Source organism: Pseudogymnoascus destructans (genome assembly GCF_001641265.1).
Source record: "Pseudogymnoascus destructans isolate 20631-21 unplaced genomic scaffold scaffold_6, whole genome shotgun sequence".
NCBI classification, from domain to species: domain Eukaryota; kingdom Fungi; phylum Ascomycota; class Leotiomycetes; order Thelebolales; family Thelebolaceae; genus Pseudogymnoascus; species Pseudogymnoascus destructans.
In genome coordinates this window covers 838636-866582 of record NW_020167525.1, presented here as the reverse complement: position 1 = coordinate 866582, position 27947 = coordinate 838636, and the positions used below count along the sequence as shown (strand labels likewise).

General features: G+C 48.1%; 8 protein-coding genes across 8 annotated transcripts; 4 read left to right on the top strand and 4 right to left on the bottom strand.

Moving 5' to 3' along the window:
- Positions 1 to 21: 21 nt before the first annotated feature.
- On the top strand, positions 22 to 7581 carry FAB1 (1-phosphatidylinositol-3-phosphate 5-kinase; the record flags this gene model as incomplete). Its single annotated transcript, XM_024467074.1, has 2 exons — positions 22 to 7475; positions 7536 to 7581. 2 exons carry the CDS (start codon positions 22 to 24, stop codon positions 7579 to 7581), a joined length of 7500 nt encoding a protein of 2499 aa, XP_024325907.1.
- Positions 7582 to 8641: 1060 nt separating this feature from the next.
- Positions 8642 to 10421, bottom strand: PZH1 (serine/threonine protein phosphatase Pzh1; the record flags this gene model as incomplete). The annotated part of the gene is made up of 4 exons (XM_024467073.1): positions 8642 to 8671; positions 8753 to 8905; positions 8963 to 10214; positions 10264 to 10421. 4 exons carry the CDS (start codon positions 10419 to 10421, stop codon positions 8642 to 8644), a joined length of 1593 nt encoding a protein of 530 aa, XP_024325906.1.
- Positions 10422 to 11026: 605 nt separating this feature from the next.
- VC83_03425 (uncharacterized protein) lies at positions 11027 to 12690 on the bottom strand. The gene is made up of 2 exons (XM_024467072.1): positions 11169 to 12690; positions 11027 to 11088 (listed from the first exon to the last, which is right to left on the bottom strand). The coding sequence occupies exon 1, from the start codon at positions 12560 to 12562 to the stop codon at positions 11552 to 11554; it is 1011 nt and encodes a 336-aa protein (XP_024325909.1). The 5' UTR covers positions 12563 to 12690; the 3' UTR covers positions 11027 to 11088; positions 11169 to 11551.
- Positions 12691 to 13229: 539 nt separating this feature from the next.
- On the bottom strand, positions 13230 to 16573 carry VC83_03424 (uncharacterized protein). The gene is made up of 9 exons (XM_024467071.1): positions 16540 to 16573; positions 16273 to 16449; positions 16028 to 16195; positions 15684 to 15922; positions 15504 to 15632; positions 15050 to 15454; positions 14114 to 14991; positions 13896 to 14063; positions 13230 to 13837 (listed from the first exon to the last, which is right to left on the bottom strand). Exons 2-9 carry the CDS (start codon positions 16385 to 16387, stop codon positions 13429 to 13431), a joined length of 2511 nt encoding a protein of 836 aa, XP_024325908.1. The 5' UTR covers positions 16388 to 16449; positions 16540 to 16573; the 3' UTR covers positions 13230 to 13428.
- Positions 16574 to 16723: 150 nt separating this feature from the next.
- On the top strand, positions 16724 to 17710 carry VC83_03423 (uncharacterized protein). Its single transcript, XM_024467070.1, has 3 exons — positions 16724 to 16979; positions 17049 to 17149; positions 17208 to 17710. Exons 1-3 carry the CDS (start codon positions 16822 to 16824, stop codon positions 17429 to 17431), a joined length of 483 nt encoding a protein of 160 aa, XP_024325911.1. The 5' UTR covers positions 16724 to 16821; the 3' UTR covers positions 17432 to 17710.
- Positions 17711 to 17893: 183 nt separating this feature from the next.
- Positions 17894 to 20228, top strand: VC83_03422 (uncharacterized protein). Its single transcript, XM_024467069.1, has 2 exons — positions 17894 to 18313; positions 18363 to 20228. Exons 1-2 carry the CDS (start codon positions 18188 to 18190, stop codon positions 20112 to 20114), a joined length of 1878 nt encoding a protein of 625 aa, XP_024325910.1. The 5' UTR covers positions 17894 to 18187; the 3' UTR covers positions 20115 to 20228.
- Positions 20229 to 21201, bottom strand: FPR2 (Peptidyl-prolyl cis-trans isomerase). The gene is made up of 4 exons (XM_024467068.1): positions 21139 to 21201; positions 20739 to 21072; positions 20565 to 20680; positions 20229 to 20515 (listed from the first exon to the last, which is right to left on the bottom strand). Exons 1-4 carry the CDS (start codon positions 21152 to 21154, stop codon positions 20328 to 20330), a joined length of 654 nt encoding a protein of 217 aa, XP_024325913.1. The 5' UTR covers positions 21155 to 21201; the 3' UTR covers positions 20229 to 20327.
- Positions 21202 to 21996: 795 nt separating this feature from the next.
- VC83_03420 (uncharacterized protein) lies at positions 21997 to 22314 on the top strand (the record flags this gene model as incomplete). Its single annotated transcript, XM_024467067.1, has 2 exons — positions 21997 to 22111; positions 22169 to 22314. 2 exons carry the CDS (start codon positions 21997 to 21999, stop codon positions 22312 to 22314), a joined length of 261 nt encoding a protein of 86 aa, XP_024325912.1.
- Between the last annotated feature and the right edge of the window lie 5633 nt (positions 22315 to 27947).

The following is a 27947-nucleotide window of genomic DNA, read 5'->3' as shown; positions in this document are numbered from 1 at the left end:
GACATAAGCACCACCTACGACATGTCCTCACAAGATTCTCCGCAGAATTCTTCTTCTTCGAGGATGATGGCAAGCCTTCCATCTGGACTCCGGTCTAGACGGGGCTCTCTTGCATCGCTAGGAGGATCGTCACAGGCGGACAAAGAACAGCTGACCCAAGCTCTCGATGCTATCCACAATACTGCGTCTCACTCGGAAACGTTGACAACATTTAATGAATTTGCTTCTCCTCCTTCATCATCGTTAGGCGTTGAATCAAAAGGTATCGCCGGCGAACTGATGCAAAATGGCCTTAGTGGTCTATACAGTAGGTTTAGGGGTGTCGTGGGCGGCGCAAAAGACAAAGGTCACCAACCCGTGGCCAAGAATAATGTCGACAGTCGTGAAAAGCCGTCAACCCAAGGCCAGAACTTCGGCACCAGTACCGCGAACTCTTCGGTGCCCGCCATCTCTAGGGAAGAATCGAACTTAAACGGCTCTACTGGTGAGGTGGTCTCAGATCCACCTCCTGGTCAGCTGCCCATTATATCAGCTTCTACAACCCCATCCGGCAGCAGTTCGCAGTTATACCAGTCGTCCAAAGCGTCGACTCACTTTACTCCGACGACTGCCAAAGCATTACTATCATCGCGGCCAGGCATGACTTCTAGAAGCGAGTCAACCGCTGCAGCTGCAGCTCCCACATCGACACCTGTCAATGTAGTAGCATCAGAAGATCGAGAAATCGGTGCTGATTCCTCAAAGGAGCCCGGTGAGAGTGGCTCGGTTAACCATTTCATGGCTCGAAGGACAAACCACGTCCCACTACGTGCACACCCCATTGAAGATTGGGATGCGTTTGATATCAAACATTCTGATGCCCCTAGTTCGGAACAAGGCCATGGGCGAGGGGGACTGCCTTTTATGCCTAGTTTAATTACATCTTTGGGGACGGGTCATGAAATGCCGATAATTGAAGGGCAAGAAGAATCCTCAGCCACAAGCAGCCGCCGATCTGCAAAGTCATCGCAACGCCCGTTAGATGCGCATGCCGCATTATCGGCTAACCATACAAGCCAAAAATTGAACCGGCCCACAGCGATTGACAGATTTTCACAATCACATTTACCGGGGTATCAATCATCGAGGGCTTCGTCAACGGAACGCAGTGCTACAGAAACGAGTCCCGTGAACACTTCCACCCGTAATAGCGTCAACCAGGAGCTGTTTTATGCCGATGAGAGCCACCATGGCCGCCCAGCTGGCGCAAACCGCACCCCGGGTTCTACTCTTAATGAGGGGGGACCGGATGTTGTCAACGCTAGGCTAGAGCAAATGAGAAAGCAAGTGCTGAGCAAGGAATTCTGGATGGCCGATGAGATATGTAAGGAATGCTTTCTATGCGGTGATCCATTTACAGCATTCAGAAGGAAACATCATTGCCGAACCTGTGGGTGCATTTTCGATTCAAAGTGCACTTCAATAATTTCTGGCGAGCGTTTTGGTGTCCAAGGAACATTGAGAGTGTGCAGAACATGTCTGGATATTATCAATAGACGCCATGACTATAGTGGATCGGACGATGAATCTGGTGACGATACATTCCTTCCCTCATCCTTCTTCCAATCTCACCAGACGAGACTGAATAGCATGAAGGACGCCCGTGCAATCGAGGAAGGGCCTGATGGAAGTTTTACTGGTAGGAGCCTCAATGGAGACTCCGTTAGCTCCATAACAACACCAATGATGGCCATCCCAGCAACACGACGCATAGGCGACTCTGAAAATAGGAGATCTGCAGTTTTGGAAATAGATGCGCCTCAGCTTGGCAGACCAAGCTCTTCTCGCTCCTTAAAAGCACTATCGTTGAGTCGACCGTTGTCTTCGGGCCAGAAGGCGAACCAACCAAAGCATAACTTTCTAGGCCGTTTTAGGTCAACAGCAGCAGAACGACCACCATTCCACAGTAACTCAGCCGCGGATGAGATAAAAAAACGATCAAGACTTCCGGCATTGCACGACGACAACATCATTGACCCGGACTTAGCTCCTTACATGTCAGACGATGAATCGAGCGGAGACGAGCAAATGAGTATATTCACTGCTTTGAATGGCAATTCTGGTATTAGTACCAGCTATGAAAACGAAAAGTCTGCTTTTGGGTCACTCCCGAATGCTACAAAGAAACACCGATCCCGTGCCGGTGAAAAAAGTATTAGTGGCTTGAGTTTTAGTGGACGACCTATTGAGGATAACAGCTGGGCCGGCTCCGTTAGCCATGGCCGATCTAATCGAAGACGAAATCTGAGTACTTCAAGCAATGTCCACATTGCCCGCGGATCCCCAAGGCAGAACAAGCCTGGAGCTCTCACGTACAACTACGGCGAACTCAGCGAAGAAACTATTATTCCAAGAGACGATCCACTGGAACCGTCGTCTTACGGCGCTTCTAAGATGACCCGCAGTGCATCAATGAGGAACGCCAAAGCTCCAGCAGTGGAATTGAACAATGCAAGCCTTCACCATGTCCGGCGCCTCTTACGACAATTACTTCAAGACGCCTGCGTGGAAAATGTTGCATCATGGGAAAAGGCGTTAATTCCAATCCTGCTACAATGTACTGACGACGTCAATCCGGATGTACGCCGTGGGGATGATATTGATATCAGGCATTACGTCAAGTTGAAAAAAATACCAGGGGGAAAGCCTGGGGATACCTCCTACGTCTCGGGAGTTGTTTTCACTAAAAATCTTGCGTTGAAGAGCATGGCACGTAGTATATCACAGCCACGGATAGTGATTATCTCATTCCCCATTGAATACCAGCGACATCAGCAGCATTTCATGAGCCTTGAACCTGTCATAGCGCAGGAGAAAGACTTTCTGAAGAATATGGTGAATCGAATTGCCTCTCTTCGCCCTCACGTTGTGCTTATCCAGAGTCATATCTCTGGCCTGGCTCTTCAATACCTTGCGGAGGCTAACATTGCCGTTGCCTACAATGTCAAACAATCGGTTATTGAGGCCGTTTCGAGATTCGCTCATACTGAAATCATCTCATCCATCGATATGGTTGCACTTAAACCTGTTCATGTTGGCAAGAGTGCAGGGTTTGATGTCAAAACATACGTACATAATGATATTCCGGGCACCAGAAAGACTTGCATATATATATCGGGATGTCCCAAGGATCTCGGCTGCACCATTGTTCTTCGTGGTGCAAGTATGGCTGTTCTTTCTACAATGAAGCGAATTACAGAGTTTATGGTCTATGTAGTATACAACTTGAAGCTGGAGACTTGTCTCATGCGAGATGAGTTTGTTCTCATACCTGCAATCACAGAAGACTACGGGACTCTTGCTCTTGGCAGCAAAAGCGTGCCTGAAAAGACCGACTCAGGCAATTCTTCTGTGGAACCTGTTCAAAAATCTGTACAGGATACCGGCAAAGAGAGCGACAGTACGAAGTCTCTCGACGGGGCGGCAACCGGGCACAATGAAAGTCAAGGGTCTCCTGGGGAACTCGGAGACAATGATCCGCAACTAAGTTTCCCACAAGCCACTATTAATACCACTGCGGAAACGCCAACGCAAGGCAGTCGCCCAGATGTGCAACCAAAGCCCATCTCGACTCATGAGTCGCATGTTCATGAAATTCAGGTGTTGCCCGAAGATATTCCAATGCCGACTTTCTATAGCGACATGGTTGCGAAACATCAAACAAAAATACTCTCAGCCTCTCCGTTTGTGAAGTTTACGCAGCCCTATCTTCTCATGAATGCTCGGGAACAGGAACGCCGTCTAGTCTATCTTAAGCGGCTCCGTGACCAAGACACGTTTGAGGATCAAACGGACGTGGAGAAAGCCAACCCACAGCGATTTCAGTTGATTCATCCTGAAATGGTCCATGAAACGGTTAGGGGGGCCCCCAGGCAGATAATGGAGGTTCTTCATGCAGTGCATGATGCAGAGTATGATAAAGCTCTTCACAATTATCAAACACAAAAGCGACAATGGGAGAACTATATCCAGGGCAACCTGAATCTGTTCGACCCTTATAGCCACCAGAACATTGTTGTTCTTTACACTGTTGTTTGTACAGCCACGACGGTGCCATGTGCTGGACCCGATTTAACTGCCATGGCTTTCTATAATGAACACGAGACGTCCCACGATTTCTTCCCCGACTGCACATTGGGGCAGTACGTTGAAGACCTATGCCTTACAGTAGACGCAGTCTGTGCTTCCAATGGCTGCGAACGCAAGATGTCAGAGCACCATAGGACGTATGTGCATGGCGAAGCCAGAATTACCGTCTTCGTTGAAGCATCACCATGTAAGCTCAATGGATTGCAAGATTCAATATTGATGTGGAGCTATTGCAAAATTTGCAAAAAGGAGACTCAGGTCATGCCAATGTCAGAGAGCACCTGGAAGTATTCCTTTGGCAAATACCTAGAACTGTCTTTCTGGAGCACCGAGCTTAGACTTCGTGCCGGGTTTTGTCCTCATGACCTTCATCGAAACCATTTGCGATATTTTGGTTTCCGCAATGCCACCATGCGAATACACTACGATCCAATCGATTTACTCGAGATCGTCGTCCCACGAACCAGGATTACATGGAAAGTTGACAACGACTTGAGACTGAAGAATGACTTATTCACAAAAACTGAGGACAGGTGGAATCGCTTCATGGCATCAGTCAAATCCCGTATTAAAGGGATCAATATCGACAGCGTCGTTAGCGACAAAGTTGAGGCCTGTATGGCTGAGGTTGAAACCCTTTCTAAGAGGGCACAAGACGAACATGCATCATTATTAAATAAACTACAGGAGAAGTATATGGAGTCCAAGTATTACGAGATAATCCCCATGAACCGGGCCATCCGTGCTATGCAAGAAAGAGTTGCGGAGTGGGATACGGCGTTTACTGATTTTGATCGAAACTTTTTCCCATCCGAGAAGGATATCAGGCGTCTTGCCGCCCTTCAACTGAAGAATTTATTTCTCGACCGCGATGCATCCGCGACTCCGAACGAAACGCCTGATCAATCACAGGATATTTACGAGAGGCAATCTGACGAGGGGCAGTCCGGCAAAGTCGCCAACTCGGTTCACGACAATAATGATATGCCTCCCACTGAACTTCAAGGAACGCTCGCTCCACTTGTCGAGGAGGAAGCTTCTATAGACGATGCAGCCCTCAAAGTTCCGGGCTCACAAGGCACCGAAGTACTGAATGCGACTAAAAGTCAAGATACTGTACACCACCTTGATCTTGCAATTCCGTGGGTTGCGACAAGTGATGATGCCCCAGCAGTCAACTCCTCCGCCGACCAAGCTGGTTCGCCTTTGCCAAGTTCTGAAAGCAAACCCGTTACTATCTCTGACAACACATTGGCATCCCGGCTAGAACTACATATTTCAGAGGCAGACCTTCCAAAAACTCCGCAGCAGGTGCGGAAAGAAAGTCAAGCAGACCTGCGTGAAGGGGCAACTACCAACCCGGAGCCGTCTGGTATCCCGAGGCCAAGCGATCGAAACGCCGGTCGGCGCAGCGGACTTGCTGTATCACCCCCAATACTCCGCACTCAGTCACAGCCGGCGGTAACACTGCGGCGCACGCAACCTGCGACATTGAGAGCATTCAACATCGCAGCTAAAGAAAAGGCCAACGCGGTCGGCATTCCTCCCGACTCGACAATTCCTCTAGGTGCTTTCTCTGGCGAGCAACCAAAAGACAAACGGCTCTCTGATAGATTGGGTTTGGGGTCCCTTAAAAGCAGCAGAAAGCCCGGGCACTCTTTGATTCCTCGGTCTATCCATAGCAAGGGAAGAGAAACTAAGGTATCTACGTTAGCCAAACATTTTGAACAGCTCAGTCGAGAATTTGAGAAGGAGCGCCTGCGTGACAAGAAGCAACGCGCAGCGAAGGTCACGCAATCTAGGGCGTTCCCCAAGGCATCGTCGAAACCTATCGTCGAAGTCTACAAGGATGTCAACGAGGCAGTTGAAGAGCGCGGCCCTTCTGAAGAGGGTTTGCGACCTAGAAATCAGTCTTCATCCAATATCGAGTTGACAGGCCCAACAGATGGCATTTCGAATGCGAACACTAAATCAAAACTGGATGCTCATAATATCCCGGCCCAGATAGATACTTCTGTCGCGGGCGAAGACACGGTAACAGAAGTAGAAACAGATGACAACCAGCAAACCCTGAGTCAGACAGCTTCAGATGATGAGGCCGCTGCGAGCGACACAGAGCATTCATTTTTAGAAGATATGCCAAGTATTAAAGACATCACAGAATCTTTAGAGGTTTCCGAAACAATCTCAGATGTGGACTTACCAAAGCACGAAAAAACAAGCCTCATGAAGATGCTGACCAACTTCTGGGCAGAACGATCAGCAAGTGGCTGGACTCAACTAGAATATCCGTTGCATGCCACAGACCATGTTTTCGTCGACTCGGATGTCATTGTCAGGGAGGATGAGCCTAGTTCTCTCATTGCCTTTTCGTTGAGTTCACAGGATTACATTGAAAAATTACATGCGATCCGGCAGCAAGGCCAAACAAACATGCCGGAGAGGACATCCGGACAGGAGCGTTATAACTCCGCAGAGGCTGACGTCGAGACGTCGCTGCTCAGGGCAACGGGAACGCATTTGAAGTACCAATTCGCTGAAGGGTCTGCTAAGATGCTGTGCAAGATTTTCTATGCTGAACAATTCGATGCTGTCCGCCGTAAATGTGGCGCGTCTGATAGGATAGTAGAGTCACTATCACGATGCTTGAAGTGGGATTCAAAGGGCGGCAAGACTAAGTCTGTCTTTTTGAAAACACTCGACGAGAGACTCGTTCTGAAATCGTTGTCCCCTGTTGAGACTCAAGCATTCTTGAGGTTTGCTCCTGCATACTTCAATATCATGGCCGAGGCACTATTCCATGAGCTGCCCAGTGTTATTGCCAAGATGCTAGGGTTCTATCAGATTATCATCAAGAACCCTGTCACTGGGACTGAGATAAAATGGGATGTGCTAGTCATGGAGAATCTATTTTACGACCGCGCCCCTACTCGGATATTCGACCTAAAAGGCTCTATGCGCAATCGCAAGATCCAGTCTACGGGTGAGCAAAATGAAGTTCTTCTCGACGAAAACATGGTGGAATTTATTTACGAGTCACCCCTTTTTGCCCGTGAGCACTCCAAGAAGTTACTAAAAGCATCCGTGTGGAATGACACGCTATTCTTAGCAAGGCAGGATGTAATGGATTATTCCTTGATGGTGGCTGTTGATGAAGCGAGGAAAGAGCTTGTGGTGGGAATTATCGATTGCATCAGAACTTACACGTGGGACAAGAAGCTTGAGTCGTGGATCAAAGACCGCGGTTTTGCCGGCGGTGGCAGAAATAGGCCCACCGTAACAAGTCCGAAGGAGTATAAGAGCCGTTTCCGAGAAGCAATGGACAGATACGTGCTACAGGCGCCAAAGTAAGTAAGCTGGTTGAACGTCGTTTTTAGTAGAATTGTGTTAGCTAACAGGGTTATTAGTTGCTGGCATCACTTCGGCGGTTATGATGGGAGGGCATCGAAATAGAACCAGTCCCAGAATTACATGTTACGATATCGAGATGCACCGAGGCTGAGCTAGGTCACTTGAACTTCCAATCCATAAAACCTTCTGAAATCACAGTGGGCAACAGAAAAATGGCTGCAAGAAAGGGGTTTACCCAGTCTCAGGAGGAAATCTTTGGAGGTGAAGGGTGTATAAGAGACCAATTGGTGCTTGCATGCGGCTGATGATTAAATACCCCCATCTCTAGATTAATTTGATAGATAATCATTCGAATTTTCCATGGACGACTTCAACTATGAGATCTAATCTACGATATGCAAACTAGGTCTCGCTGGTTCCATTGAGACCTGTACACTGTGGCTGGGTAGAGAATCGGTCTTATTATAGGACTCACGGTTCGCATCGTCAACAACGCCCCTTCCTCTTTCGCTAAAGGAGAACGGGCCACACAAGAATCTCAAAATACAATCTTATTTGGTTACGTTCTTCTCTGCAACTTTGGCTAATTTCTATCTGGCAGCTATAAACTACATCTGCAATCTCTCATTGCTCGCCTCCAAACTTCCCAACCATTTTTGATCGAACGCAGAATTGTATGCACTACCCCGAACGCCGTATCTACCCCTGGCACTTTCCACCCCGCACCGCAGCAGCGTGTTCAGAGGCAGTGAGGAGGTGTGATTAGGAATACTAACTTCGCAGCCTTGATGATTATCATGTAACCCAAAAAACTTGGGCCAATGAATGCCTGGGGTAATTCGGCATCTTGCTCTTGATTTCTGAAGAGGCATATTACCCCTCCATAAACTGATGATGGTAACCCCGGAAAGGGTCCGCGGGGTTGTTAAACCCCAGAGGCAAATCTCCAGCGCAGACAAACCCTGTATGGTTCGATAACCCTAGATCGGGTGCGCTGGACCCGCAACCTACTCGATAAATTGAGATTGGAGTGTAAGTTATTGATGGGCGCATCAGTTGTTTGGTGCAATGGCACGATGTATGTTGTAATGGAGATGGGGTTCATGTGTGAACGCCACGAGGGTCTCGAAAATGAGCCCCTAATTATGCCTGCCGGTCCCCACTATACACTTTGAGGGTTAAAGTTTGCAGGCTACATCGAATTAGCTATGATATTACTTGTTACGGTGGGAGGCGGGGCCACAGTATTACTGGGCGTGGATATACAACGTACCGGACTGTTGAATGTGCTATTGCGCTTGTTTCTTCCTTTCTTAATGTGGCTTTTCAGCGCACTAGAGTCGAGAGGCTTAAGAAGCTCAAAGCTACAAAGAAGTTCGCTGGAGACACTCATGACGGCGCCCCAGTTGTCAAACTCGCCGCAGTACTGAGGATACAAATTAGCAATCGACACGGACACTGTGGCAATCGGGAAAAAGCTCACATTTGGCGCACTGAAAACAGTAACCAATACGCGGTCATTGAAGAATTCATAACCATCCTCAACCACCATATGTGCCCGGCAAACCAAGTCAAAGTTATGCCTTTCCAAGAATTGCGTGATAACATTCTTTCCGAAGCAATAGCTGACACCCCGCTCATTGGCTTCCCAATCGGCCTCCATATCAGCGGGGTCGGACCAGAGCAAGTCGTTGAGCAACCCGTAGTCAGGCACATCTGTTGGCCTCGCAATATTGCGGATGTCATCCATGTGACTCAGAGACGGAGAGAGGCCACCGTGGACACAGAATATCTTCTCTGCCACAATAGCTGCGATTGGCAGAGTGTTGAAGGTGTCAACAAATGTTTTCCAAATCTTAATATTGCATCGGCGCTTGCACTCGTCATAGAACCCATACACTCGAGTTACATTGGCACACTCATGGTTGCCCCTGAGTAGAAAAAAGTTCTCGGGGTACCTCAACTTATAGCACAGCAACAATAAAATGGTTTCCAACGACTGTTTCCCACGATCAACGTAGTCGCCGAGGAACAGGAAATTAGAGCTTGGTGGAGATCCACTCATTTCGAAAAGGCGGATCAGGTCAGGGTACTGCCCGTGTATATCTCCTACAATCTTGACCGGAGCATCGAGCTCGAGAAGTGCTGGTTGAGATAGGAAGACCTCGCGGGCAGCCACACAAATAGCCGTAATTTCAGCATTTTTGAGGCAGACTCCTTTGGTGACCTTTCCTGCATAAGCAGCATCTATCAACCGAGTTATGCAATCGTCAATATCAATCGACTTGGGATCCATCCCCATGCCTTGGTTCGATGTCTCTTCGGCAGCGGCAATCAAATCATCAATATTGGTAGTGTTGATTGAGTTTTCTTTCTTGACCAGAATCGATTTTCCAGCCCGTTGCCCATGTGGGTGGGTGTTCAGAGTTCCTGACGCCGGCTGGTCAGAAACAACATCGACCTCGCCGCTTTGCTGCGCAGCAGCTACTCCTTCATGGGTTCCAGATGTCATAGACGCAGATTGGATTGGCGATGGGGGAGGTTGCATAGCATCCGATGCATAGTTTCCCGTATCAACGGACGCGAGTGGCGAGCGGTCCTCGGAGCGGCTCGTTCGGGAGCGCCCACTTCTCCCGGACATAACAGATCCGGTATCATTGTCATTGTCCCCATTTGAGAGGCCCGAGTATGATTCGCGAGAGCTGTCGGTCTTCGAGGTGCCTGGTATTTTCGATCTACTGTAATTAGTGCCAAGTCGTCTCTGTGTACGTAGGTGGGACCTACCTTAGTGCCTTGAATGATCGCGTGCTCCCCACAGTATCGGACTTTGAGAACGATGGCTGGGAAGTAATCGCAAGTCCACCCTTGTCTAGTGATGTCGAGGAGGAAGTCTTTCGAGGTGCGGAAGTTCCGGGACCAGACTTTGACGGTTGGTTACCCATGTCGCAAGAGCCTTACCCCAGGGATTCGGCGTAGCAACTGCGGGCGCTTCTGGAAGCCCTTGGCTTGAAGGTGGGTTCCAGGTTGGGCAATAGGTCCTTGGAGGCAAGGCCTATGGTCGTGGGGGATGGGTAGCCCAACACTTACTACTATAGCGATAAGAAATACAAACGGTACAAGCGGCCTCGGAGTTCCACGGATCAGGTCAGGCCAGGCAGTGTCGGTTTTCCGATGTGCTGTGATGGCTGTGGAGCAACGTAGCTGAGGGATATGGTGCCGGACAACGGGTCGCTTGGTTGCGCAGGTGTCTAGAATGCCTCGGAGTCAGTACTGCTAGGGTTGGCATCCTTGGCCCAAGATTGAACCATGGAAGGATAATACGATGAGAGACGGGGCATAACTGACTGGCGATAGCTGATAGAGAATGCTGGCGGTTTGATGGATTGCGACAACAGACGTACGTATATGCAGGGTCAAAGTTTGGCCTTGGTGTCTCACAAGGTGGTAAGATTGCCAGCGTTGTGGAAGGCGTTTCTGCAGTGATTGATCACAGATAGTTGTCGCCGGAGTAGAGTAGTTGCGTTTTGACAACAGTCTCCAATTCAGTGATGTTTGTTGATGATCATCGTCAAGGCGGGCGAATGGTCAGGGTGACATAAGCGAGTAAGGCTTAGTTAGTTAGTTAACTAGTTAAATCTCGGGCCTAGATCCGCTTGTATGCGCTCTACGGAACGGACTACTGCACCTACAGATAACTGCACCTACAGACTACTGCACCTACAGTGCTTGCATATAACAGCTTTTCAAAACAAATCAAAGCGATGGCGCTGGAGAGAAGACCAGTCAGATATCGCAGTGTTGCGCATTTCAAAGTTATGACCACAGTAGCGTTGGAACAGTCGGCGACAAAATGCTCGAGACAATTTCCATTGTGAAGCTGTCTTGGAAAAAGACTCCATCTACAAAAAGGTATCATCTATCCAGCTTCCTCTAGCATGGAGATATTTCGTCATAACATCATTGCTTCAAATCCTGCCCCACCAGTTTACTACCAGCAGAGTTCCCAAACGCCATGCAATGCCGCCTTAGCAAACAAGCAGTGAAAATTAACAAAAAAGATGAAGATGTAGGTTTAGACAGCATGGTGTGAGTATGGCTCATACGCTTGTGCGCGATCAGCCGCCTTGACGTTGTGCATTGGGATTGCATGCTGTTGCTGGTTGTAGACACCCGACTGCTGGCCCATGTATGGCGAACCCTGGTATGGGTCGCGGACGGGTTGGTAGTTTGTTGTGTCGAGGAGCTTCTCCGAGTCACCTGCACGGCTATGGCGGTTGTCCTTTTTCGCATTGGCGCAGCAACAGACCGAGAACAGCCAAAAGAGGCCAGAGGCGACAGAGGCAGCTGCACCGATCCAGATGACGACGAGCCACGCAGTGTTGATTGAGCTCTCAACACCGTAGTGCTTCACGGATGCGGTGAGGGCCCCAACGACAACACTAGACGTCACCGTTGCCAATGTTGCGAAACCAATGATGGCAAGGCATGAGATGCCACTGATTATCCAGGTGCAGCAGGAACCAATCCTCGAGAAGAAGCCGGCGATCCCAACCAATACTGTGAGGGCGGTCGTAACGCAAGCGATAATATACACAACCTCAGTCCACTTGACCAAGGTCGCGAAAGTCTTTAATCCCGTCTTCACTGCGTCGGGAATAGTAACGGATATTTGGGCACCTGAAGTGAGCTTCTCGAGTTTGGTCGTGTCCGTGAAGTTGGAAGCGTAGTCGAATGTCGGTTTACTCTTGGTGGTCACATCGCCCACGAGCTCGGCATAGTTCCACAGGAAGAAGTCGTACTTGTCGCCGAGGCCCAGCTTAGAAGCTGTGAGAGAGAGAGAGGTCACAGCGGGAACATCGCTCGAATCGACACCGGGAATCTTGTCGGCGACATCCTTGACCTTCTGTTTGAAATCCAAGTTTTGAAACTGTTCAGTAGTTACGCTGAGGTTCTTCGGTGCGACCTCGAAAAGGTGCAGATTTGAGCTTGTGACACCAGCGAGGCCAACGATGAGAAGACAGACGAGGGAGATGGTCGTTAGAATAAATGGTAGCGCAACACAGAAGAATCTCCCAACGCCCATCTTGGGATAGATTTCCGTTCAACCGAGGGGGTAGTGTAGGTGGATAGATTTCCGTTCAACCGACGGGGTAGTGTAGGTGGATAGGTGCAGAACAGGTAAAGGTCGGTGATGGTGATGGTGATGGTGATGGTGATGGTGATGGTGATGGTGATGGTGATGGTGGTAATGAGAGTAAATGATGACTATGGGATGCAAGCATATTATATTGAGAAGTGCACAGTAAGATTGCGAGTACCATGACCGTGAGGGTGGAGAGTGGAGGGCGGTGGGTGGCTGACGCATGGAGAACTCAGCCCCCGAAAACCGCGCCCCTGTGGCCCCATAGACAACAACTGGAGACAACAACTGGAGACAACAACTGGAGACAACAACGGAGACAACAATTGGGGCTGAAATACGTACAGTAGTTTGAAGTATGTACGTACAGTTTGAGGGATTTGAAGGATGGAAGTTATTCTCGCCAACAGACCAGCCACCAACAAAAATCACTCTCAAATACTTCATTTGAAGCCTGGAAGATACTCTACAGCATACCCATCACAAACAGTACTATCCTGTACATATCAGAGCAAAAGAAAGTAATGGTTGATATTTACAGATTTACAAAATACTCTATCTAGATAGAGCGCTGTGTGTTCCTTCACTGCCTTCACTGCCCCCCCCCCCCCCCCAAACCAATCTAAATATAGACAACTCTCCAGCCCCATCGCCATTTGCCCGAAACCACGAACCACAAACTCCACGTCTCTCTCCCGAATGTTGGTCTCCTGCCATTGTTCTGTGGTACGTGCTAAACTGCAGTTGACGTGGCTTTGAGGCTGAATCCTTCAAAACCACCACTTGTCGTTCAGCCTATCCAACGCATCCTATCCGCGCCCACGCGTATTCCTCAAGGCAGGTCGTGCTCGCTTGGGCCCTTGTTGGGAGCCTCGGTCGATATAATCTTCGTCATCATCGCTCGCGCGTTTCCCTTTGGTCATTGTTGCAAACCATTCCGCATAATCCCCAAATACATCATCTGGTTCGTCGTCCCCATTTTCGATCGTGTTCTCTAGAGGTTCCTTTCTCTGTTGCTTTGCCGACTTCCTCTCAGCTTTAGAAGACGCAACACCCTCCTTCAACTTCTCGATGCCTTTGAACTCTTTGCCATAGTCAAAAAACAACTCCTCTCCTGCCTCCATGCTTTTGGCTGCATAAAACCCAATGCGGTGCTCAGAATTGACTAGCAGGACTTTAGCCCGGCAATTTTTGCGTACTTCAGAGTGGTTAATAAAACTATAATAGTTGTTAGTAGGTGCAATGGATGCCAGTGAAAACTGGATATGAGACGCACCGAGTAGCATTGCCAAACCACATAGCGTCTATAGTCACTTCCGCGTTTAAAGCAAAGTTGTATGAATTTCCTACCCTTTGCACAAGGGCATCTCTCCGGTCAACCTCGGCTTCGTCAATAATCTCTCCGACATACTCGGCAATGAAATCGCCCTCTTGAACAGGCTCGCTATGTATTTGTTAGAGCAAGCCATATGTCACCAGGAGAAGCAAACTTACGCCAAGTATAACCCATTCCCAATACCCTCGATAGAGCTCTCTCCCACCACAACCTTCTTCCCCTGGCCGCGTTGGATTTCGCAGTTGTGGCAATTGGTATTCGAGATTGGACCTTGAGATCTGACTGATTCGGCGGCGTTGCATCCGTGGCAGAGATCCGGGTCGCATTCTCGGTTGAGCTTGTAGCAGAGGCATTTTTGGAGGATGCATGGTTCGGTACAGGTGCATCCGCGGTATCGTGCATCGCAGCTCTGTGGGCATGTGCAGAATTTATCACAACAAATCTTGTTGCTCACGCAGGTGCACTTCTCCCCAGCAACGAAGCAATTTTGCCCTGGGTGGTGACATGGCCTAGGCTGAGGACGCTCGTCATGCTTATGCTCTACCTCCAAGTCACGCCAATCAAATTTCTTGGATCTTCTACCGTCACCATTTACCATATCGTCGAGTTCAATGCCCTGGTTACTCAGCTTCTTAAGATGACAATAAACTTCTGAGCATGGCTTGCCCAACATGGGTGCCATTAAGCAAGATGCCCTCCGGATTTTGCGTGTTTCTGGAGAAGCAGCGAGGACCTGCATAGATTCGTGGTCTTCTTTCGTCCAGTTTCCTTCGCTGACCAATTCTGCATTGTATGGGTTCAGGCGGCATGACGCGGAACAATAGTACCGTCGGCTTTGTTCGCTAAAATCGCTGTCATCTTCACTTTCGTTTTCGCTGGAGTTTGCTCCTCTATAATAAGCCCGCATGCGTGTATGTGGCATGCTATAGGGCTGGTACATAGTGCTAGACCGGTTACTCGGATTTTCTTCGTCCGTTGTGTAGTCGCTGTCATTCACGTCGCTGTCGTTTTCATCAAATTTCCCATGGATGTGGCACTGAGTTACACAAAAGGCTCAGCAGGCTATACTATAAAAAGGGGGGGACAAAACTTACCTGATGGGCAGAACAAATTAAGCAACTTTCTCGAGAGTATCTTTCCAACGTCTTTGCTAGTGGATCTAGAGAAACTGTGGGGCTTTTCAGTAGTTTGGCTGCGTGGGTTTCAAGGTCAAAAAATGATCCCAATGGTATTCCAAATGCCTTTTCAACATGATAACTTGGATGATTCGCATCTTTATGGGCGAAGGTTTCATACAGGCCCTCTTTCTCAAGATAATTCCTGCAATCCTGGTAGGCCGACCTTATTTGTGGTAAATATTCCCTAATACTCGAGAGCTTTTCTCTTCCTCGGCTTTGATTAGCAAGTTTGGCACACGATAGCATCGACTTGAGAAGAGCAGCTTCCACATCTGCTTCTGAGTTAGAATTCTTGTCTAGGACAGCCGGTTCAGGCGGCAGCTACATTGATATTAGCGGGTCGCCATGGGCCCTCATAGGAATAACTCACTCGTGTGTTGTTCGCCAGTCGACTCCGATCTATTTCGACGTAGTAATTGTATCTCGGCACTGCCCTTTCTGGAGTTTGTATGATACTCTTCCCCTGCAAGAATGTTTGTGGGCGTGTTTTTTTGGCGACCTATTTAATGAAGTCAGACGTTGCGTCCCTAGCATGTAGTGGATCACGTACATGGTGAATAATAGCAATGGATGAAGCAAAAGCCCCGCCCTGCTGGAGATGTTCCAGGCTCTGCAGGGAGTAAATATGGTGTGTGGTGCTGGTTAATTTAGGTTGAAGTTGGGATTGGGCATCTCGGAGGGCCTGCGATGTTTGTGAAGCTTGATCCTTCTCTATTTCTTGATAAATCTCTCCCAATATTCTATCTAACACTTCATAGCAGGAATCCTCGCCTGCAGGATGTCCCTGACCTATCCCCAAAATCAGCAGGGGAACACCAAAATCGTGGCCGAAAGTAAAGATATAGACAATAAATATAGACCGTATGCATGGTCCTACGCCCAAATTAAACTCACCTGACGAGAAGCTTTGCAAAGACATAGCCGTTCCTAGAGACACCATCAGAGCGTCATGAGGGCTATTAATATCTACTAACTCCGATTTCGTAGACTCCGGGTTGCCATCTTCTCTTGGTTCATAAGCTGGCTGTATTGGAGGAATACGTGGAAGATCCCTTTTCTTCGCTAAAAAGTGGTCAGAAAGTCTTACAGGACCAAGTTGCACTGTTTGAAAGGGCGAATTGGGCATATAGTCGACTTACCCCGGTAATCCAACAACTCGGTGACTTCGTCATCTGAGATTACGATGACTTCAGACTGAGCTGTGGGAGAGTCTGGAATTTCGATGACTTCCCGTTCAGCTGTGGTAGGGGGCATGATGGTGATCTACGTCTGTGCCACAACAAAGCTATGCTCAGGTCTTGGCAGTTTTGTATGGTCTTAAGGGTTAGCAATGAGATCCAGAATTATAACTTCATCGTCTAACATAGTGAGTGCTCCAAGAAGTTTCAACAGAAAATAATTTATACCTGTTATAAATTCATAAATTTGAAAGTATGTACTGTTCAATCTTTGGTGTTGTGCATAATAACTGCCATGTGTGGCGTATCTAGACATAGCGGAGCACGGACCATGCAATGTACCTTGTTGGCTATTACGGGGACCGATAGTTCACAATACGTCGTCGTCGTCGTCGTCGTCGTCGTCGTTTCAGGGTCTCACTCTGACATCAACCCTTTGAAATCAAGTCAAAATCAAATCAATCCAAAACTTACAAGTTCAAATTAACTATTAAAACTAATTCTGCCAGTATGGCCGATCAGACTTCATCAACTGTTGACGAGACCCCAATTTCTCCCGTTCGGGAGGCACGCGTCCGACAGAACTCCCTCGAGAAGCACCTCCAACATAGGCCTGAGCAACAAGAGCTCAAGGACCGACACATTCTTCTCGATACAAACGCTGCTCCGTGAGCACATCACACCCGTCTTCTCTTCTGATGCGAGTATATGGGGAGCTAATTATTGGGATCATCCAGGTCGCTTCAGTCAGCTGCGATTGACCTCGAGCACAAGCTGGCAGCAAAAAACTTGAAGAAAGACCTCGAAAAGAGAAGTCAACGCGAGACTTTGGTTGAGCGTAAGATATATTTTAGACTCGGTATGCTACCAGTTATCAAGCCCCTAACTCTTCCCAGGAAACATTCTCCCTGAATCGAACGCTGCCCCCGCTCTCGTTGCTCATCAGAGGGACCTTGCAAAGCACATGCGTAAAGACAGTTTGCACGACAAGCTATCGCATCGACCAACCGCTGAAGAGCTTATCAAAGGAGGTGTGCTCCATGAAGACCCTACCTCTGTGGATGAACTGTATACGGAGAGGATTGAGGAAGAATATGCCAAACGCGAGGGCGGCGCTTGATTACAGAGCATGGCTGAGACGAAGGTACCAGATGAAGCCAAGGATCTGATGAAACAGAATGATAGCTTAGTCTCCCAAATTAAATTCTTTCGTCTTCTTGACCTCTATATATGCTGTGGTAGAAGGTAGCCATTCATTACTCCAATAAATTATTGGTGGGATACTTCAGCAGCTGGGCCTTGTCTTCTCACACTCGCCCCCATTGTTAGCTTCGAGATGAGGGGTATCTAGCACGTGACTTCGCGTAAGGTGGTGTTCTGTTGAGGGAAAGAGAATGGGAGCTTTTCCCCAGTGCAATCGTCGGGCTCCCCGATTGGCGCTTGGCGTGAGCAGATTGCCTCAGAACTCCGGCGCATTGGGTTTCAGGCCCAAATCCTTCTGTTACTCAGGGCATTTGGGTAGGCCCTCCGAAAAGACATAAATAATACGTAGGCTCCATAGGTAGTGTAGTAATTCAATTGATCTATTCATTCTATATACTGTAGTCTATTGTCGAGTTTTCCTGCCCGTTGCGCAAAAGCCCAAAGGTCCGGTCACCAAACACACCGCACGATTTGCGCGCGGTCGCGATATTTCGGGCCTTCCACCAACATGTTCATGTCGCGTCCAGATTGGCCTTCAATTCGTATCATCTCAGTGTCGATGCGGGTTTCTCAGCTGCTTTAGCCATGTCATTATATGGGCAGCTTAAATAACTACTGTAATCCCCTCGCCATTAGCACGAGACTGTCGGTGTGACCAAAGTAGAGATTTGCAATGACAGCAAACCCGAATACTTTGGAACACTATGACCAAGAGACGAATTTACACGATACCTTAAAATACTCTCTTTTGGGTCCTTCGTTGACCAAATCAGGACAAGATTCTGTGGACCAGAAGAAGGTATGATTGACTGGCTACCCAAGAAGGCCATTGACTAAAAGGCTTCCAGGTTTCGGATATTATTTACGATGCCAGTAAAGGATCTAAATTCTTCGCCCATGAAGAGAACAGGGATAAGCTTCTCACCGTAAAGATCGAAAAGATATTAGAGAACAAAGCTCGTCTGGAAAAACTAAACCTCACGAGGGATCAGAAGAAAGCGGACGAATATGTCACCGAGCTTGAACTCTCCCGAGACCTCTCACAGACAATAGTTCATGTAGACTGCGACGCATTCTATGCGGCAGTCGAAGAACTAGACCGCCCAGAATTAAAACAGGTCCCCTTTGCTGTGGGTAAAGGGGTGCTCACGACCTGTAATTACCATGCTCGAAAGTTTGGATGCAGGAGTGGGATGGCTGGATTCGTGGCCAGAAAACTTTGTCCTGAGTTGATCCAACTACCTTTAAATTTCGAGAAATACACTGCCAAAGCTCGGGAGGTTCGTGAGATTATTGCCCGCTACGACCCAAGATTCGAGAGCGCCAGCATTGACGAGGCATACCTGAACATCACGACTTATTGTGAGTCTAACAATATCGGTCCGGACGAGGCTGTGGAGCAGCTCCGTCAGGAGGTCCATGAAAAAACCAAAATCACTATATCGGCAGGGATAGCCGCAAACACAAAGCTTGCAAAGATATGCTCAAACATGAATAAGCCGAATGGCCAATATAGGCTCCAGAATAACCGAGGGGCAATTATTGCGTTTATGAACACCCTGCCAACAAGGAAAGTGAATGGTGTTGGACGAGTCTTTGAACGTGAACTAGACGCCGTAGGGGTCAAGACTTGTGGTGACATCTATCAATACCGACAGTACCTCTCCAGGCTATTCGGCGAGAAAGCGTTCAGCTTTCTTATACATTGTTACCTTGGACTTGGGAGGACCGATACGCAACCAGCTGAAGAATATGAGCGAAAAAGTGTTGGTACAGAGAGCACTTTTGGGGACCTTAGCAGTCACAAAGGTCTCCGTGACAAGTTAGAAAAAACAGCACAAGATCTCGAAAAGGACATGGTAAAGGCCCAAGTCAAGGGAAGAACACTGGTGCTCAAGGTCAAGCTCCATACGTACGAGGTATTGACGCGACAGATAATACCACCGAAAGCGGTTTACCTTGCCCCAGATCTATATAAATACTCTCTTCCGATGCTATCGAAATTGGAACAAGAATTCAAGGGTCTCGCCCTGCGACTTATGGGCCTCAGGTGTACACATCTTGTCAGTATGAAGAAGCCGGACTCTTTGGCGTTCTTTGGACACCCCAAAATGCGCAACAGTCCTGTCTCGAGTGGACCTGCTTCCGGGACAAATGAGTCAAAGGAGGAACCGTTGGAAGCAGATGGTAATTCGTCTTTGGGAGCGTGGCCAAGTGAGGACTTTGAAGAAGCTGCAAAGGATGAATACCAAGAGGAGCTGGAGGAACTGGAGATTCTTAGCCAACTGGAAGAGCTCGGGAATCAGCAACCTAGTGACGGGTCATTAGGCACCGAAACCAGGCCGGAGTCGGAGGATAGGTGGTGGGACTGCCCAATATGCCTACGGCCACAGATGGGGGATTGTAATGAGCATATCGACATGTGCTTATCTCGGCCGACCATCTTAGGTTTGGTGAAGGAGGCCGCCCGAGAAGCTTCGTCTGCTTCGGCCTCGGCAGAGAAGTGGAAAGGACACTCAAAGCGCGGGCGACAGGATAGTGGGAAGTCTCGTACTGGATTAAAAGACGATCCTAAACAGACCAGACTGTCCTTTAATTAAAGCGCTTTACCTATATGAATGTCTTCCAATGCATAGAGACATAAATCGTCATGTATACACATGCCTCGGTGAACTTGCTTTTTGAAGAGTTCAAACGGGAGGGTACATAATCAGTTGTATCACATAAGTTCTGCGTAATTGTATGTAATTGTAGGCTTTTTGGATATAGTCGGTACGATCCTCCCTATGTCTCCTCGAATCTGGATATTTTTCTTATAGCTCATTGTGCTCCTGTCCACCAGCATCGGTATCCTCGAGGGTGACCTTCACCGCCTCGGCCGCATCCTCAATCTTGGCCTTTATCTTCTCCTTGACTCCCTCGGTCTCCTCGCTGGCGGCCTCCTTCACAATGCTAGCTGGAGCCTCGACTCCCTTGATGCCCATTAACTCGGTCTCGAAGACTAGTGTTTGTTAGTGGCGGTCAAGACAACTGAGGGGGCGAATACATACTCAGTGTGCTGCCAGCGGGGATTGGTCCCATGTTCCTGTCTCCGTAGCCAAGGTTAGGAGGGATGGTGAGGGTCCTCTTCTCTCCGATGCACATATCGAGAAGTCCCTCGTCCCATCTGCAGAGGGTGTTAGATGCTGTTGGGGCACATTCAAAGGACAGCAGTGTACACGCACCCCTTGATAACCTGTCCCTGGCCAACAACGAAGCTCAATGGCGAGCCGCGGTTGTAGCTTGCATCGAATTCCGAACCATCAGCCTGGAGCGAGCCCCTGTAGTGGACATCGACCTTGTCTCCCCTCTGCGTCTTCCGCTCGCACTCGACGGCTCTGGTGACCTCAATATTCAACTCCGGGTCGGCAGCGAGGACGGTGGAGGTAGCCGAGGCTAGGACGGCAATTGAAAGAGTCAAGAAACGCATGGTGGTGGTTTGTATAGGACGGTTGTTCTTAATTGAGTTCTTAATTGAGTGTATGGTGGAAATCAGAAATGGGAGGTCGAGGTGTGTGCCTGGATGGTTATGGTAGTCACGTGATCGGTATGGGCCCCACCTTTCGGCGCTCCTTTGTCGCTCACCTGCTCTCTCAATCATATCCACTACTGTGCGGGGTAGTTAGTGTTTCTCAATATCGTCATTGCGCTGGATGAAAAAATATGTTGTTTCCCGGTTTCTCATTGTCTGTGCCCTTCTTCTTATCAGTCTAGGCCTTGTGGTTCAGCCCCAAATCCACGATGACTCGTGAGGCTTTCGGCGAAGCAAACTGCGCGCTTGAGTCAACCGCAACATACGCTGGTTTAGGCAGCGCACCTGATAGCCTCCGGGCAAAATTGCAGCTCCGCTCGCCGCCCATGCCCCGATTGATACTCGGCAGCCTTGGGGGGCCAAGGGTTTCCCAAGGCTTCCATTGTACCTTGGCCTCAGGAACGAATAAACGTCAATGTTTCCCTCGTCGCCTGGCTGGCTTGTCTCTGGATTGAAACCAAGAGAGTAGCATCCTCGCTCCTTTCAATCCATGCTCCGCTCTCAATCGTCATTAGGGCTCGGTGAGGAAGGGCGATGCTCGGCATTGAGTCATTTCTTTGAGTCGCTGCCTTGCCAATCGTCAGGCGGCAAGCAGGGCGCAGTCTGCCATTTGGCCTGGCGATGTGCCTAGGCCAACTCGGTGAAGATCAAACAATCAATGGAGTCACCGGTGCTGGTGCTGGCAGCCTCGGTGAGCTGCGGGCTAAGCTTGGCCTCCCTTCAATCCAGGCACCACCTATAAGTCTGAGATGTGTTTGTCAGTGGAAATCGTATATAAGGTTTGTTCTTCCTCTCTGTTTCTTATTCCAATCCTCGTTCAATCCTGTTACCATCGCATCAAGCCCTGTCAACAGTATCACCACTCCAAACGCATTCCAAACTATACACGAACGGCACCACCTTTACACAAAATGTCTAGCCGCTCCTCCTACATCACCTATGGTCCAAGGACGTCCTCGTCCTCCGTCAGCTCGCGCGGTTCCGCTGGCTACGTCGACTACAGAGTTCCCGTCTCCGAGTCCCCAGGTAAGCCCAGCCACCAGACGACATCTCCATATTCAACCACTAACACATTCTCCACAGGCCGCTATGGCAGCAACGATGGGGTCTACTCTGTGACCCGCAACAAGGTCCAGGTCACCAACCACAAGCAGCGGATTAGCGACCCAGCCGAGCCACGCTCTAGCGATGCGGCGGGCTACTACGGCGGCTCCTCCTACCAGAGATAGAGAGCCCGACTACGAGTTCTCATAATGCATGGATGGATGGATACGATAACGAGATTGATACGATAACCTTGGGGACATGGATGGATACGATAACGGGATGGGATATTACAACGTTTGCGAGGCACGGGCGGGATATTACAACGCTTTGGAGCATGGATGGGATATTACAACGTTTTTTCGGAGCATAGGAAAGGGGCATTTGAAGCATTAGATGCACTTCCAACCCACGCATAGAAGCCTCGCGGCTCTGCTGGGATGAAACAACAGCGGCGAATTTAGATAGATGGGATTATTTAATCCCAACCTTTCTGGGGTTTGGGGAAATTTTACTACCGTTTTTTTATCATATTTTAAACTTCGGGGTTTTTTTTGAGACTCGGTGTTTGGGGTGTTTGGGGTGGATGGGGGTGATTGCTTCCTGCAGGTTAAACCTCGATATGCCGCCTTGGGGGGTATGCAGTATGGTGGTTTGCCTCGAGGGTTGGTGTGCAGTGTAGTTTGCCCCGAAGCCTTGGGAGATATCTCGACCCGGCCTTCTCTCGAATCTCAACGTCCAGCCCGGCGGCCAGTCTCATACCCAGCACCCGCCTCATAATACTCCAGTTATACCCCAACTCGGGCACAGCACCGCCATCACAAGACCCACTTTGATTCTGGACCTCGAAGTCGAAATGCTAGCCGGAGTTTAACCCAGCCTAGGTCTAGATCTTGATAGACTCGCTAGGGAGGGTGCGATTGGATGGGGTTGTGGGGTTGTGGGGTTGTATGCCTATTAATTACTTTCCATCACGTGGTTTCCATTCGATACTTTACCTTCAAATCTTTCCGTCGAAGACGGGCCAGGGAAGCAAGATCAGGAGAGAGACGTAACTTTATCATAACTCAAATTGGGCTAGCTACATAATATTCACTGCACATTCATCGGGTTTGGTAGACGGCCACTGTTGCAGCCTCCACAGTGACTTTAGGGTAATTGCAGAGTCTGCCTCGTAGTATTCCCCAGGGACTTCTTCACAAATAAGATGAAATAAATATTAAAGTTTGCTACCACATATCCACGAATTATATACCATACTATACCATACTATACCAAGTCCAAAGGGTCCAGAGTTCCGAATCCCCATCCATTATACCTAATCCTCACCACGACCGCCACATTTACCTGCCCACAGGCCCCCCAGAACTCGCACTTAATCCAACCTACAGCCGCAAAAGGTCACAGTACTCTACAGTAACATCGCCATTAAACACACGGCTACGGCGCCATCGCACCAGTATCTGTGCAACGTGTTCTCCAGCCGGTGTCGACGCTCTCCTGTCTCGGATCCGTGGCGTCAACCACTCAGCCCTGCTGTTTCACCGGCGCGGCGGCAACCTACATAATGTGGTATCAATCGTTAACGACAGCTTGTCGTTAACGATTGATACCACATTAAAGGGTGCATAAATTACCGCTCCTACCAATCGGTCTAGGGTTTCGCTAATTAAGGGTAGAGCATGTCGGTTCTTAATGGTGATATTGTTAAGGCCACGGTAATCGACGCATAGGCGCAAGCCTCCATCTTTCTTTTGTTAGAAGAGCACTGGGGCTCCTGGATCTTCGGATCCAGCCTTTCTTTGTGCTCTCTTCGAGGTAGATGCGCAACACCTGCAGTTCGCTTTGCGATAGGTTGTAGAGGGGTCGGAATGGAAGATCTCCGTTCTCAGTCTCGATGGCATGGTCGAGCTAATTTTACACCGGCAATATGCTAGCGTTCTCATCTGAGAAGACGTCAGCGTAGTCGGCGAGGTACTCTAGGAGCACTAGGGTTATCGCCGTAGCTGGCATCGCTCGTAGTCTAACAGGGTTCTCGCCATGTGAGGGGGTATAGAAGGGGGTTGAGCTGTCAGGGCGGTAGAAGTCAGCATAGACATCCTTGCTTGCCCTTTCTTAAGGAAAGGGCAATCCTATTTATGCCAAAGGAGTGTAGTTCTCTCATTTTCCATGACTTTCCATGACTAACCAGGCTTGGTAAATGTATTAGAAATCAAGTGCGACCCACAACTAGCTTGCTAATCATGTAGTGAACGTAAGAGAATCCCATAGAACCATCTCTTGGGTTCCTAGCCTATAGGAAGTGAAAAGGAGGTCCAAGGTCAGAGTACCTATAGACAAATTATGTCATAACTTAACCAATCTTGTGGGTAACTAAGGAGCGATGACGTGTAATCAATCATAGAGAGTTGTAGAAGCTTCTACGGAGGTGTTGTTCATAAGTTTTGTGAGTGGGTCGTGAGATGACCGGGGGTTGGGCATGGGTTGGAGCATGGGTACACGTAGGCTTGTTTGTACCTTTTTAACACATCAAAATTCTTACTCTTTCAATAACTACAATGCCTCATCTTACTTGCGATGAGCGGCTTCGTTGCACACTACTACGCTCCCTAGATTGGGAGTTCCATATATTGGCTGCATGGAACGGCAGGCTTGGTATGCTTGCCAGGGCCCTCCAACTCTGAAGAAGCATTCGGGTAGGCCACTTATTCTATCCGATGAGCAAGTTCAAGAGGTTATTGAGTTTATAGCCTCATCTCGCACGAATAGGCGTATGCCATACACAAATATAATACGCAATATTCCATGCTCACGGCTTGTCCTAACCCATGCTCTGTCTGTGAGAGGCTAATCGACGTGAGTATCCCTCTCTACTTTGCTACTATATAGACTAATAATTATTAAGGGATTGCTATGCGGAAGCCTATTATCTCAGAGACAAATCGACAAAAGCGACTTGCATGGGCTATTGAACATAAGGATTGATTGGAATAGGATACTTTGGACTGACGAGACGTGGGTAACGGGAGGCTGCCATACTCATATGTGGGTTACTCGAAAAGCAGGGGAAATGTGGGATGATACGTGTGTTGTAGATAGAGTACAATGGAGAAGGTAAGAGACTCCTATTTACTATAGGATTTACTAACAATCCCTAGAGGTTGGATGTTCTGGGGCTGTTTCTCAGGTGGTCTGTCATACTGACATTCGTTGCACTCAGTTTGCTATCAAACTCAAGAGCAAACTTAGAAATCTCCTCCTCAAACCTACAAGTCACCATACATATCTTGGCTTATCACACCAACAACAGAAGCAATACTACTCAACGATTGCTGCAAACTCTTCTACTACATCTGTTTATGCTACATACATCACGGCATATCATTTGGACACTCATTGAACAAGTTATTAAGAAAATCTCCTCCTTAAGGGGGTGGGCCAATACTACCACATGGCATATCTCTACCAACTAGAGGCCTAGGAACATGAACGATAGCTCTAGAAGCTTCTACAACCCTCTATGATTCATTACACGTCATCGCTCCTTAGTTACCCACAAGATTGGTTAAGTTATGACATAATTTGTCTATAGGTACTCTGACCTTGGACCTCCTTTTTACTTCCTATAGGCTAGGAACCCAAGAGATGGTTCTATGGGATTCTCTTACGTTCACTACATGATTAGCAAGCTAGTTGTGGGTCGCACTTGATTTCTAATACATTTACCAAGCCTGGTTAGTCATGGAAAGTCATGGAAAATGAGAGAACTACACTCCTTTGGCATAAATAGGATTGCCCTTTCCTTAAGAAAGGGCAAGCAGGCAATACAGTAAATCGACTATCACATACTTCCACGTCTTTTCCAAGCTTCCAAGCATTCATCTTGTTACTCCTTGTTTCTGAAAAGTCAGTGAGGTGTTAACCTCTGACTTACCCCTGAGTTCCCAGACTCAACATTTGTTGCAACTTGTCTAAACCACTTCACCACATCATACACCTGATTGCTGCGTTGTGGAATAGTCTAAGCTACAACCCTTTGGCTCTGTTTCCTAAGACAGTGTGTTGTCTTAGTAAATTCATCCCTTCCTTGGGTGGCTAGATTCTCATATCTGGTGCACCCACCATTACACCTTGCCTGCTTCAAGCTTCAACTATTTCTATAGCAGCACTTCGATACTACAATGGAGGACGACCAAGCTCCTACAACTACTGCTGAACAGCAGATGCAACAACTGTTTGCCTTTATACAAACTATAGCAAACAAACTTGAGAATTTGGAAAACACCTTTCAAGCCAACACTTCAGCAACACAATCTTCAACTCAGACACATCATACAGAGCTTCCCACAGCTCCTCTGGCTATTTCGAGTACCCCAGGTGCACTTCCTAAAGTGCAAACACCAGATTTATACCATGGAGACAGGAGGAAGTTGAAGGGATTCCTTATGCAACTGGACATCTACTTCGCCCTCAGGCCTCATCAGTTCACCTCAGACATTCAGAAGATCTATTTTGCTGCCAGCTACCTCCGTGGATCTGCATTCAACTTCTTTGAGCCATATCTTAGAAGACTTAGTGGCAACAACCAAAATACCACTACACCTTTGATTACCTCTTATGACCAGTTTCAAGAGGAACTTACCGGGACCTTTGGAGACATCAACGAAACTGCTACAGCAGAAAGAGAGCTACAGAAGCTATGTCAAAAGACCTCTGCTGCTCAGTATACAACAGAATTTAGGAGAATCACTTCTCACTTGACTTGGAATGAAGAAGCCTTAGTCTTCACTTACTACCAAGGGCTCAAGAGCTCTATTAAGGATGAACTCAGCAAAGAAGAACGCCCTACAACACTTCAAACGCTTATAGAGAAAGCTGTCAGACTTGATGATAGGCTTTTTGAAAGAAGAAAGGAGAAGAACCAAGACTGGCATCCAACAAGAAATTTCAACAATTACACCTCTACACCAACTGCTAAGGACTCAGCACCTGAACCTATGGACTTAGACGCCTCTATAAAGAGATCTACAGCAAATCCAGCACCTCAGCCTACAGGAAACCCTCAAAAACTGAAAAGGGGTAAACTTACCCCTCAAGAAAGAAAACACAGAATGGACAACAACCTTTGTTTATACTGTGGCAAAGGGGGACACAGAATTCAGGAGTGCTATTCAGCACGGGGGAATGCTGATTCAAAACATATAGCAGCCTCAGACACAGTCACAGCTGCTATTCCTGAAAAACTTGAAAAATCCCTAGCAGGCACAACTTCAACTGACTATAACTTCTCCCCTAGACAACAAAGATGTGTCGATGGTGCTTTCTCAGAGTCTCACACACCTGTTAATCCCTATTCAACTCCATTTCAAACAACAGGTGTTGTCTACAAGGGCTATGATAGACTCAGGGGCAACAGGCAACTTTATATCTCAAGACCTCATCTTGACCATCGGAATGATCATCTGTTGGGTTTATCCATACGAAAAGGTTGTTGGTTCTTGGCAGCTGAATATTCATGGCTCATATCCGAGTTGAAGGACCATCCAACACCTATGACGATTGAATATTCACGTCACATATCCCGATCGAAGGATTATCTAACACATGCTGAGAAATTTAACTGGCCTCTACTTGTGTTGAAGGATTCTCCAACACTTACTAGGAAATCAAACCTGCCTATACTGGATCGTATTCGGTTATGACGCCGCAAGCGACTCCTTAAAATACACATGTTGAACAGTGCTGATTATGACTGCCCTATAAGACACCCATATACACATAGATCGACTGAAATAAAGTCAATGAGGCATCCAAGCCG

Bases quoted from the DNA above. Each gene is read 5' to 3' on its own strand.
- VC83_03425 (XM_024467072.1), bottom strand. From the start codon at position 12,562: ATGGGCGTTGGGAGATTCTTCTGTGTTGCGCTACCATTTATTCTAACG.
- VC83_03424 (XM_024467071.1), bottom strand. From the start codon at position 16,387: ATGCCCCCTACCACAGCTGAACGGGAAGTCATCGAAATTCCAGACTCT. The intron at 15,923-16,027 runs GTGAGTTTAATT...TTTTGGGGATAG, and splicing joins TTTGCAAAGCTTCTCGTCAG to GTCAGGGACATCCTGCAGGC. The intron at 15,633-15,683 runs GTACGTGATCCA...TTCATTAAATAG, and splicing joins CCATTGCTATTATTCACCAT to GTCGCCAAAAAAACACGCCC.
- VC83_03423 (XM_024467070.1), top strand. From the start codon at position 16,822: ATGGCCGATCAGACTTCATCAACTGTTGACGAGACCCCAATTTCTCCC. The intron at 16,980-17,048 runs GTGAGCACATCA...GGGATCATCCAG, and splicing joins CTCGATACAAACGCTGCTCC to GTCGCTTCAGTCAGCTGCGA. The intron at 17,150-17,207 runs GTAAGATATATT...AACTCTTCCCAG, and splicing joins ACGCGAGACTTTGGTTGAGC to GAAACATTCTCCCTGAATCG.
- VC83_03422 (XM_024467069.1), top strand. From the start codon at position 18,188: ATGACAGCAAACCCGAATACTTTGGAACACTATGACCAAGAGACGAAT. The intron at 18,314-18,362 runs GTATGATTGACT...AAAGGCTTCCAG, and splicing joins ATTCTGTGGACCAGAAGAAG to GTTTCGGATATTATTTACGA.
- FPR2 (XM_024467068.1), bottom strand. The intron at 20,681-20,738 runs GTGCGTGTACAC...CACCCTCTGCAG, and splicing joins CAGGGACAGGTTATCAAGGG to ATGGGACGAGGGACTTCTCG. The intron at 20,516-20,564 runs GTATGTATTCGC...AACAAACACTAG, and splicing joins CCCCGCTGGCAGCACACTGA to TCTTCGAGACCGAGTTAATG.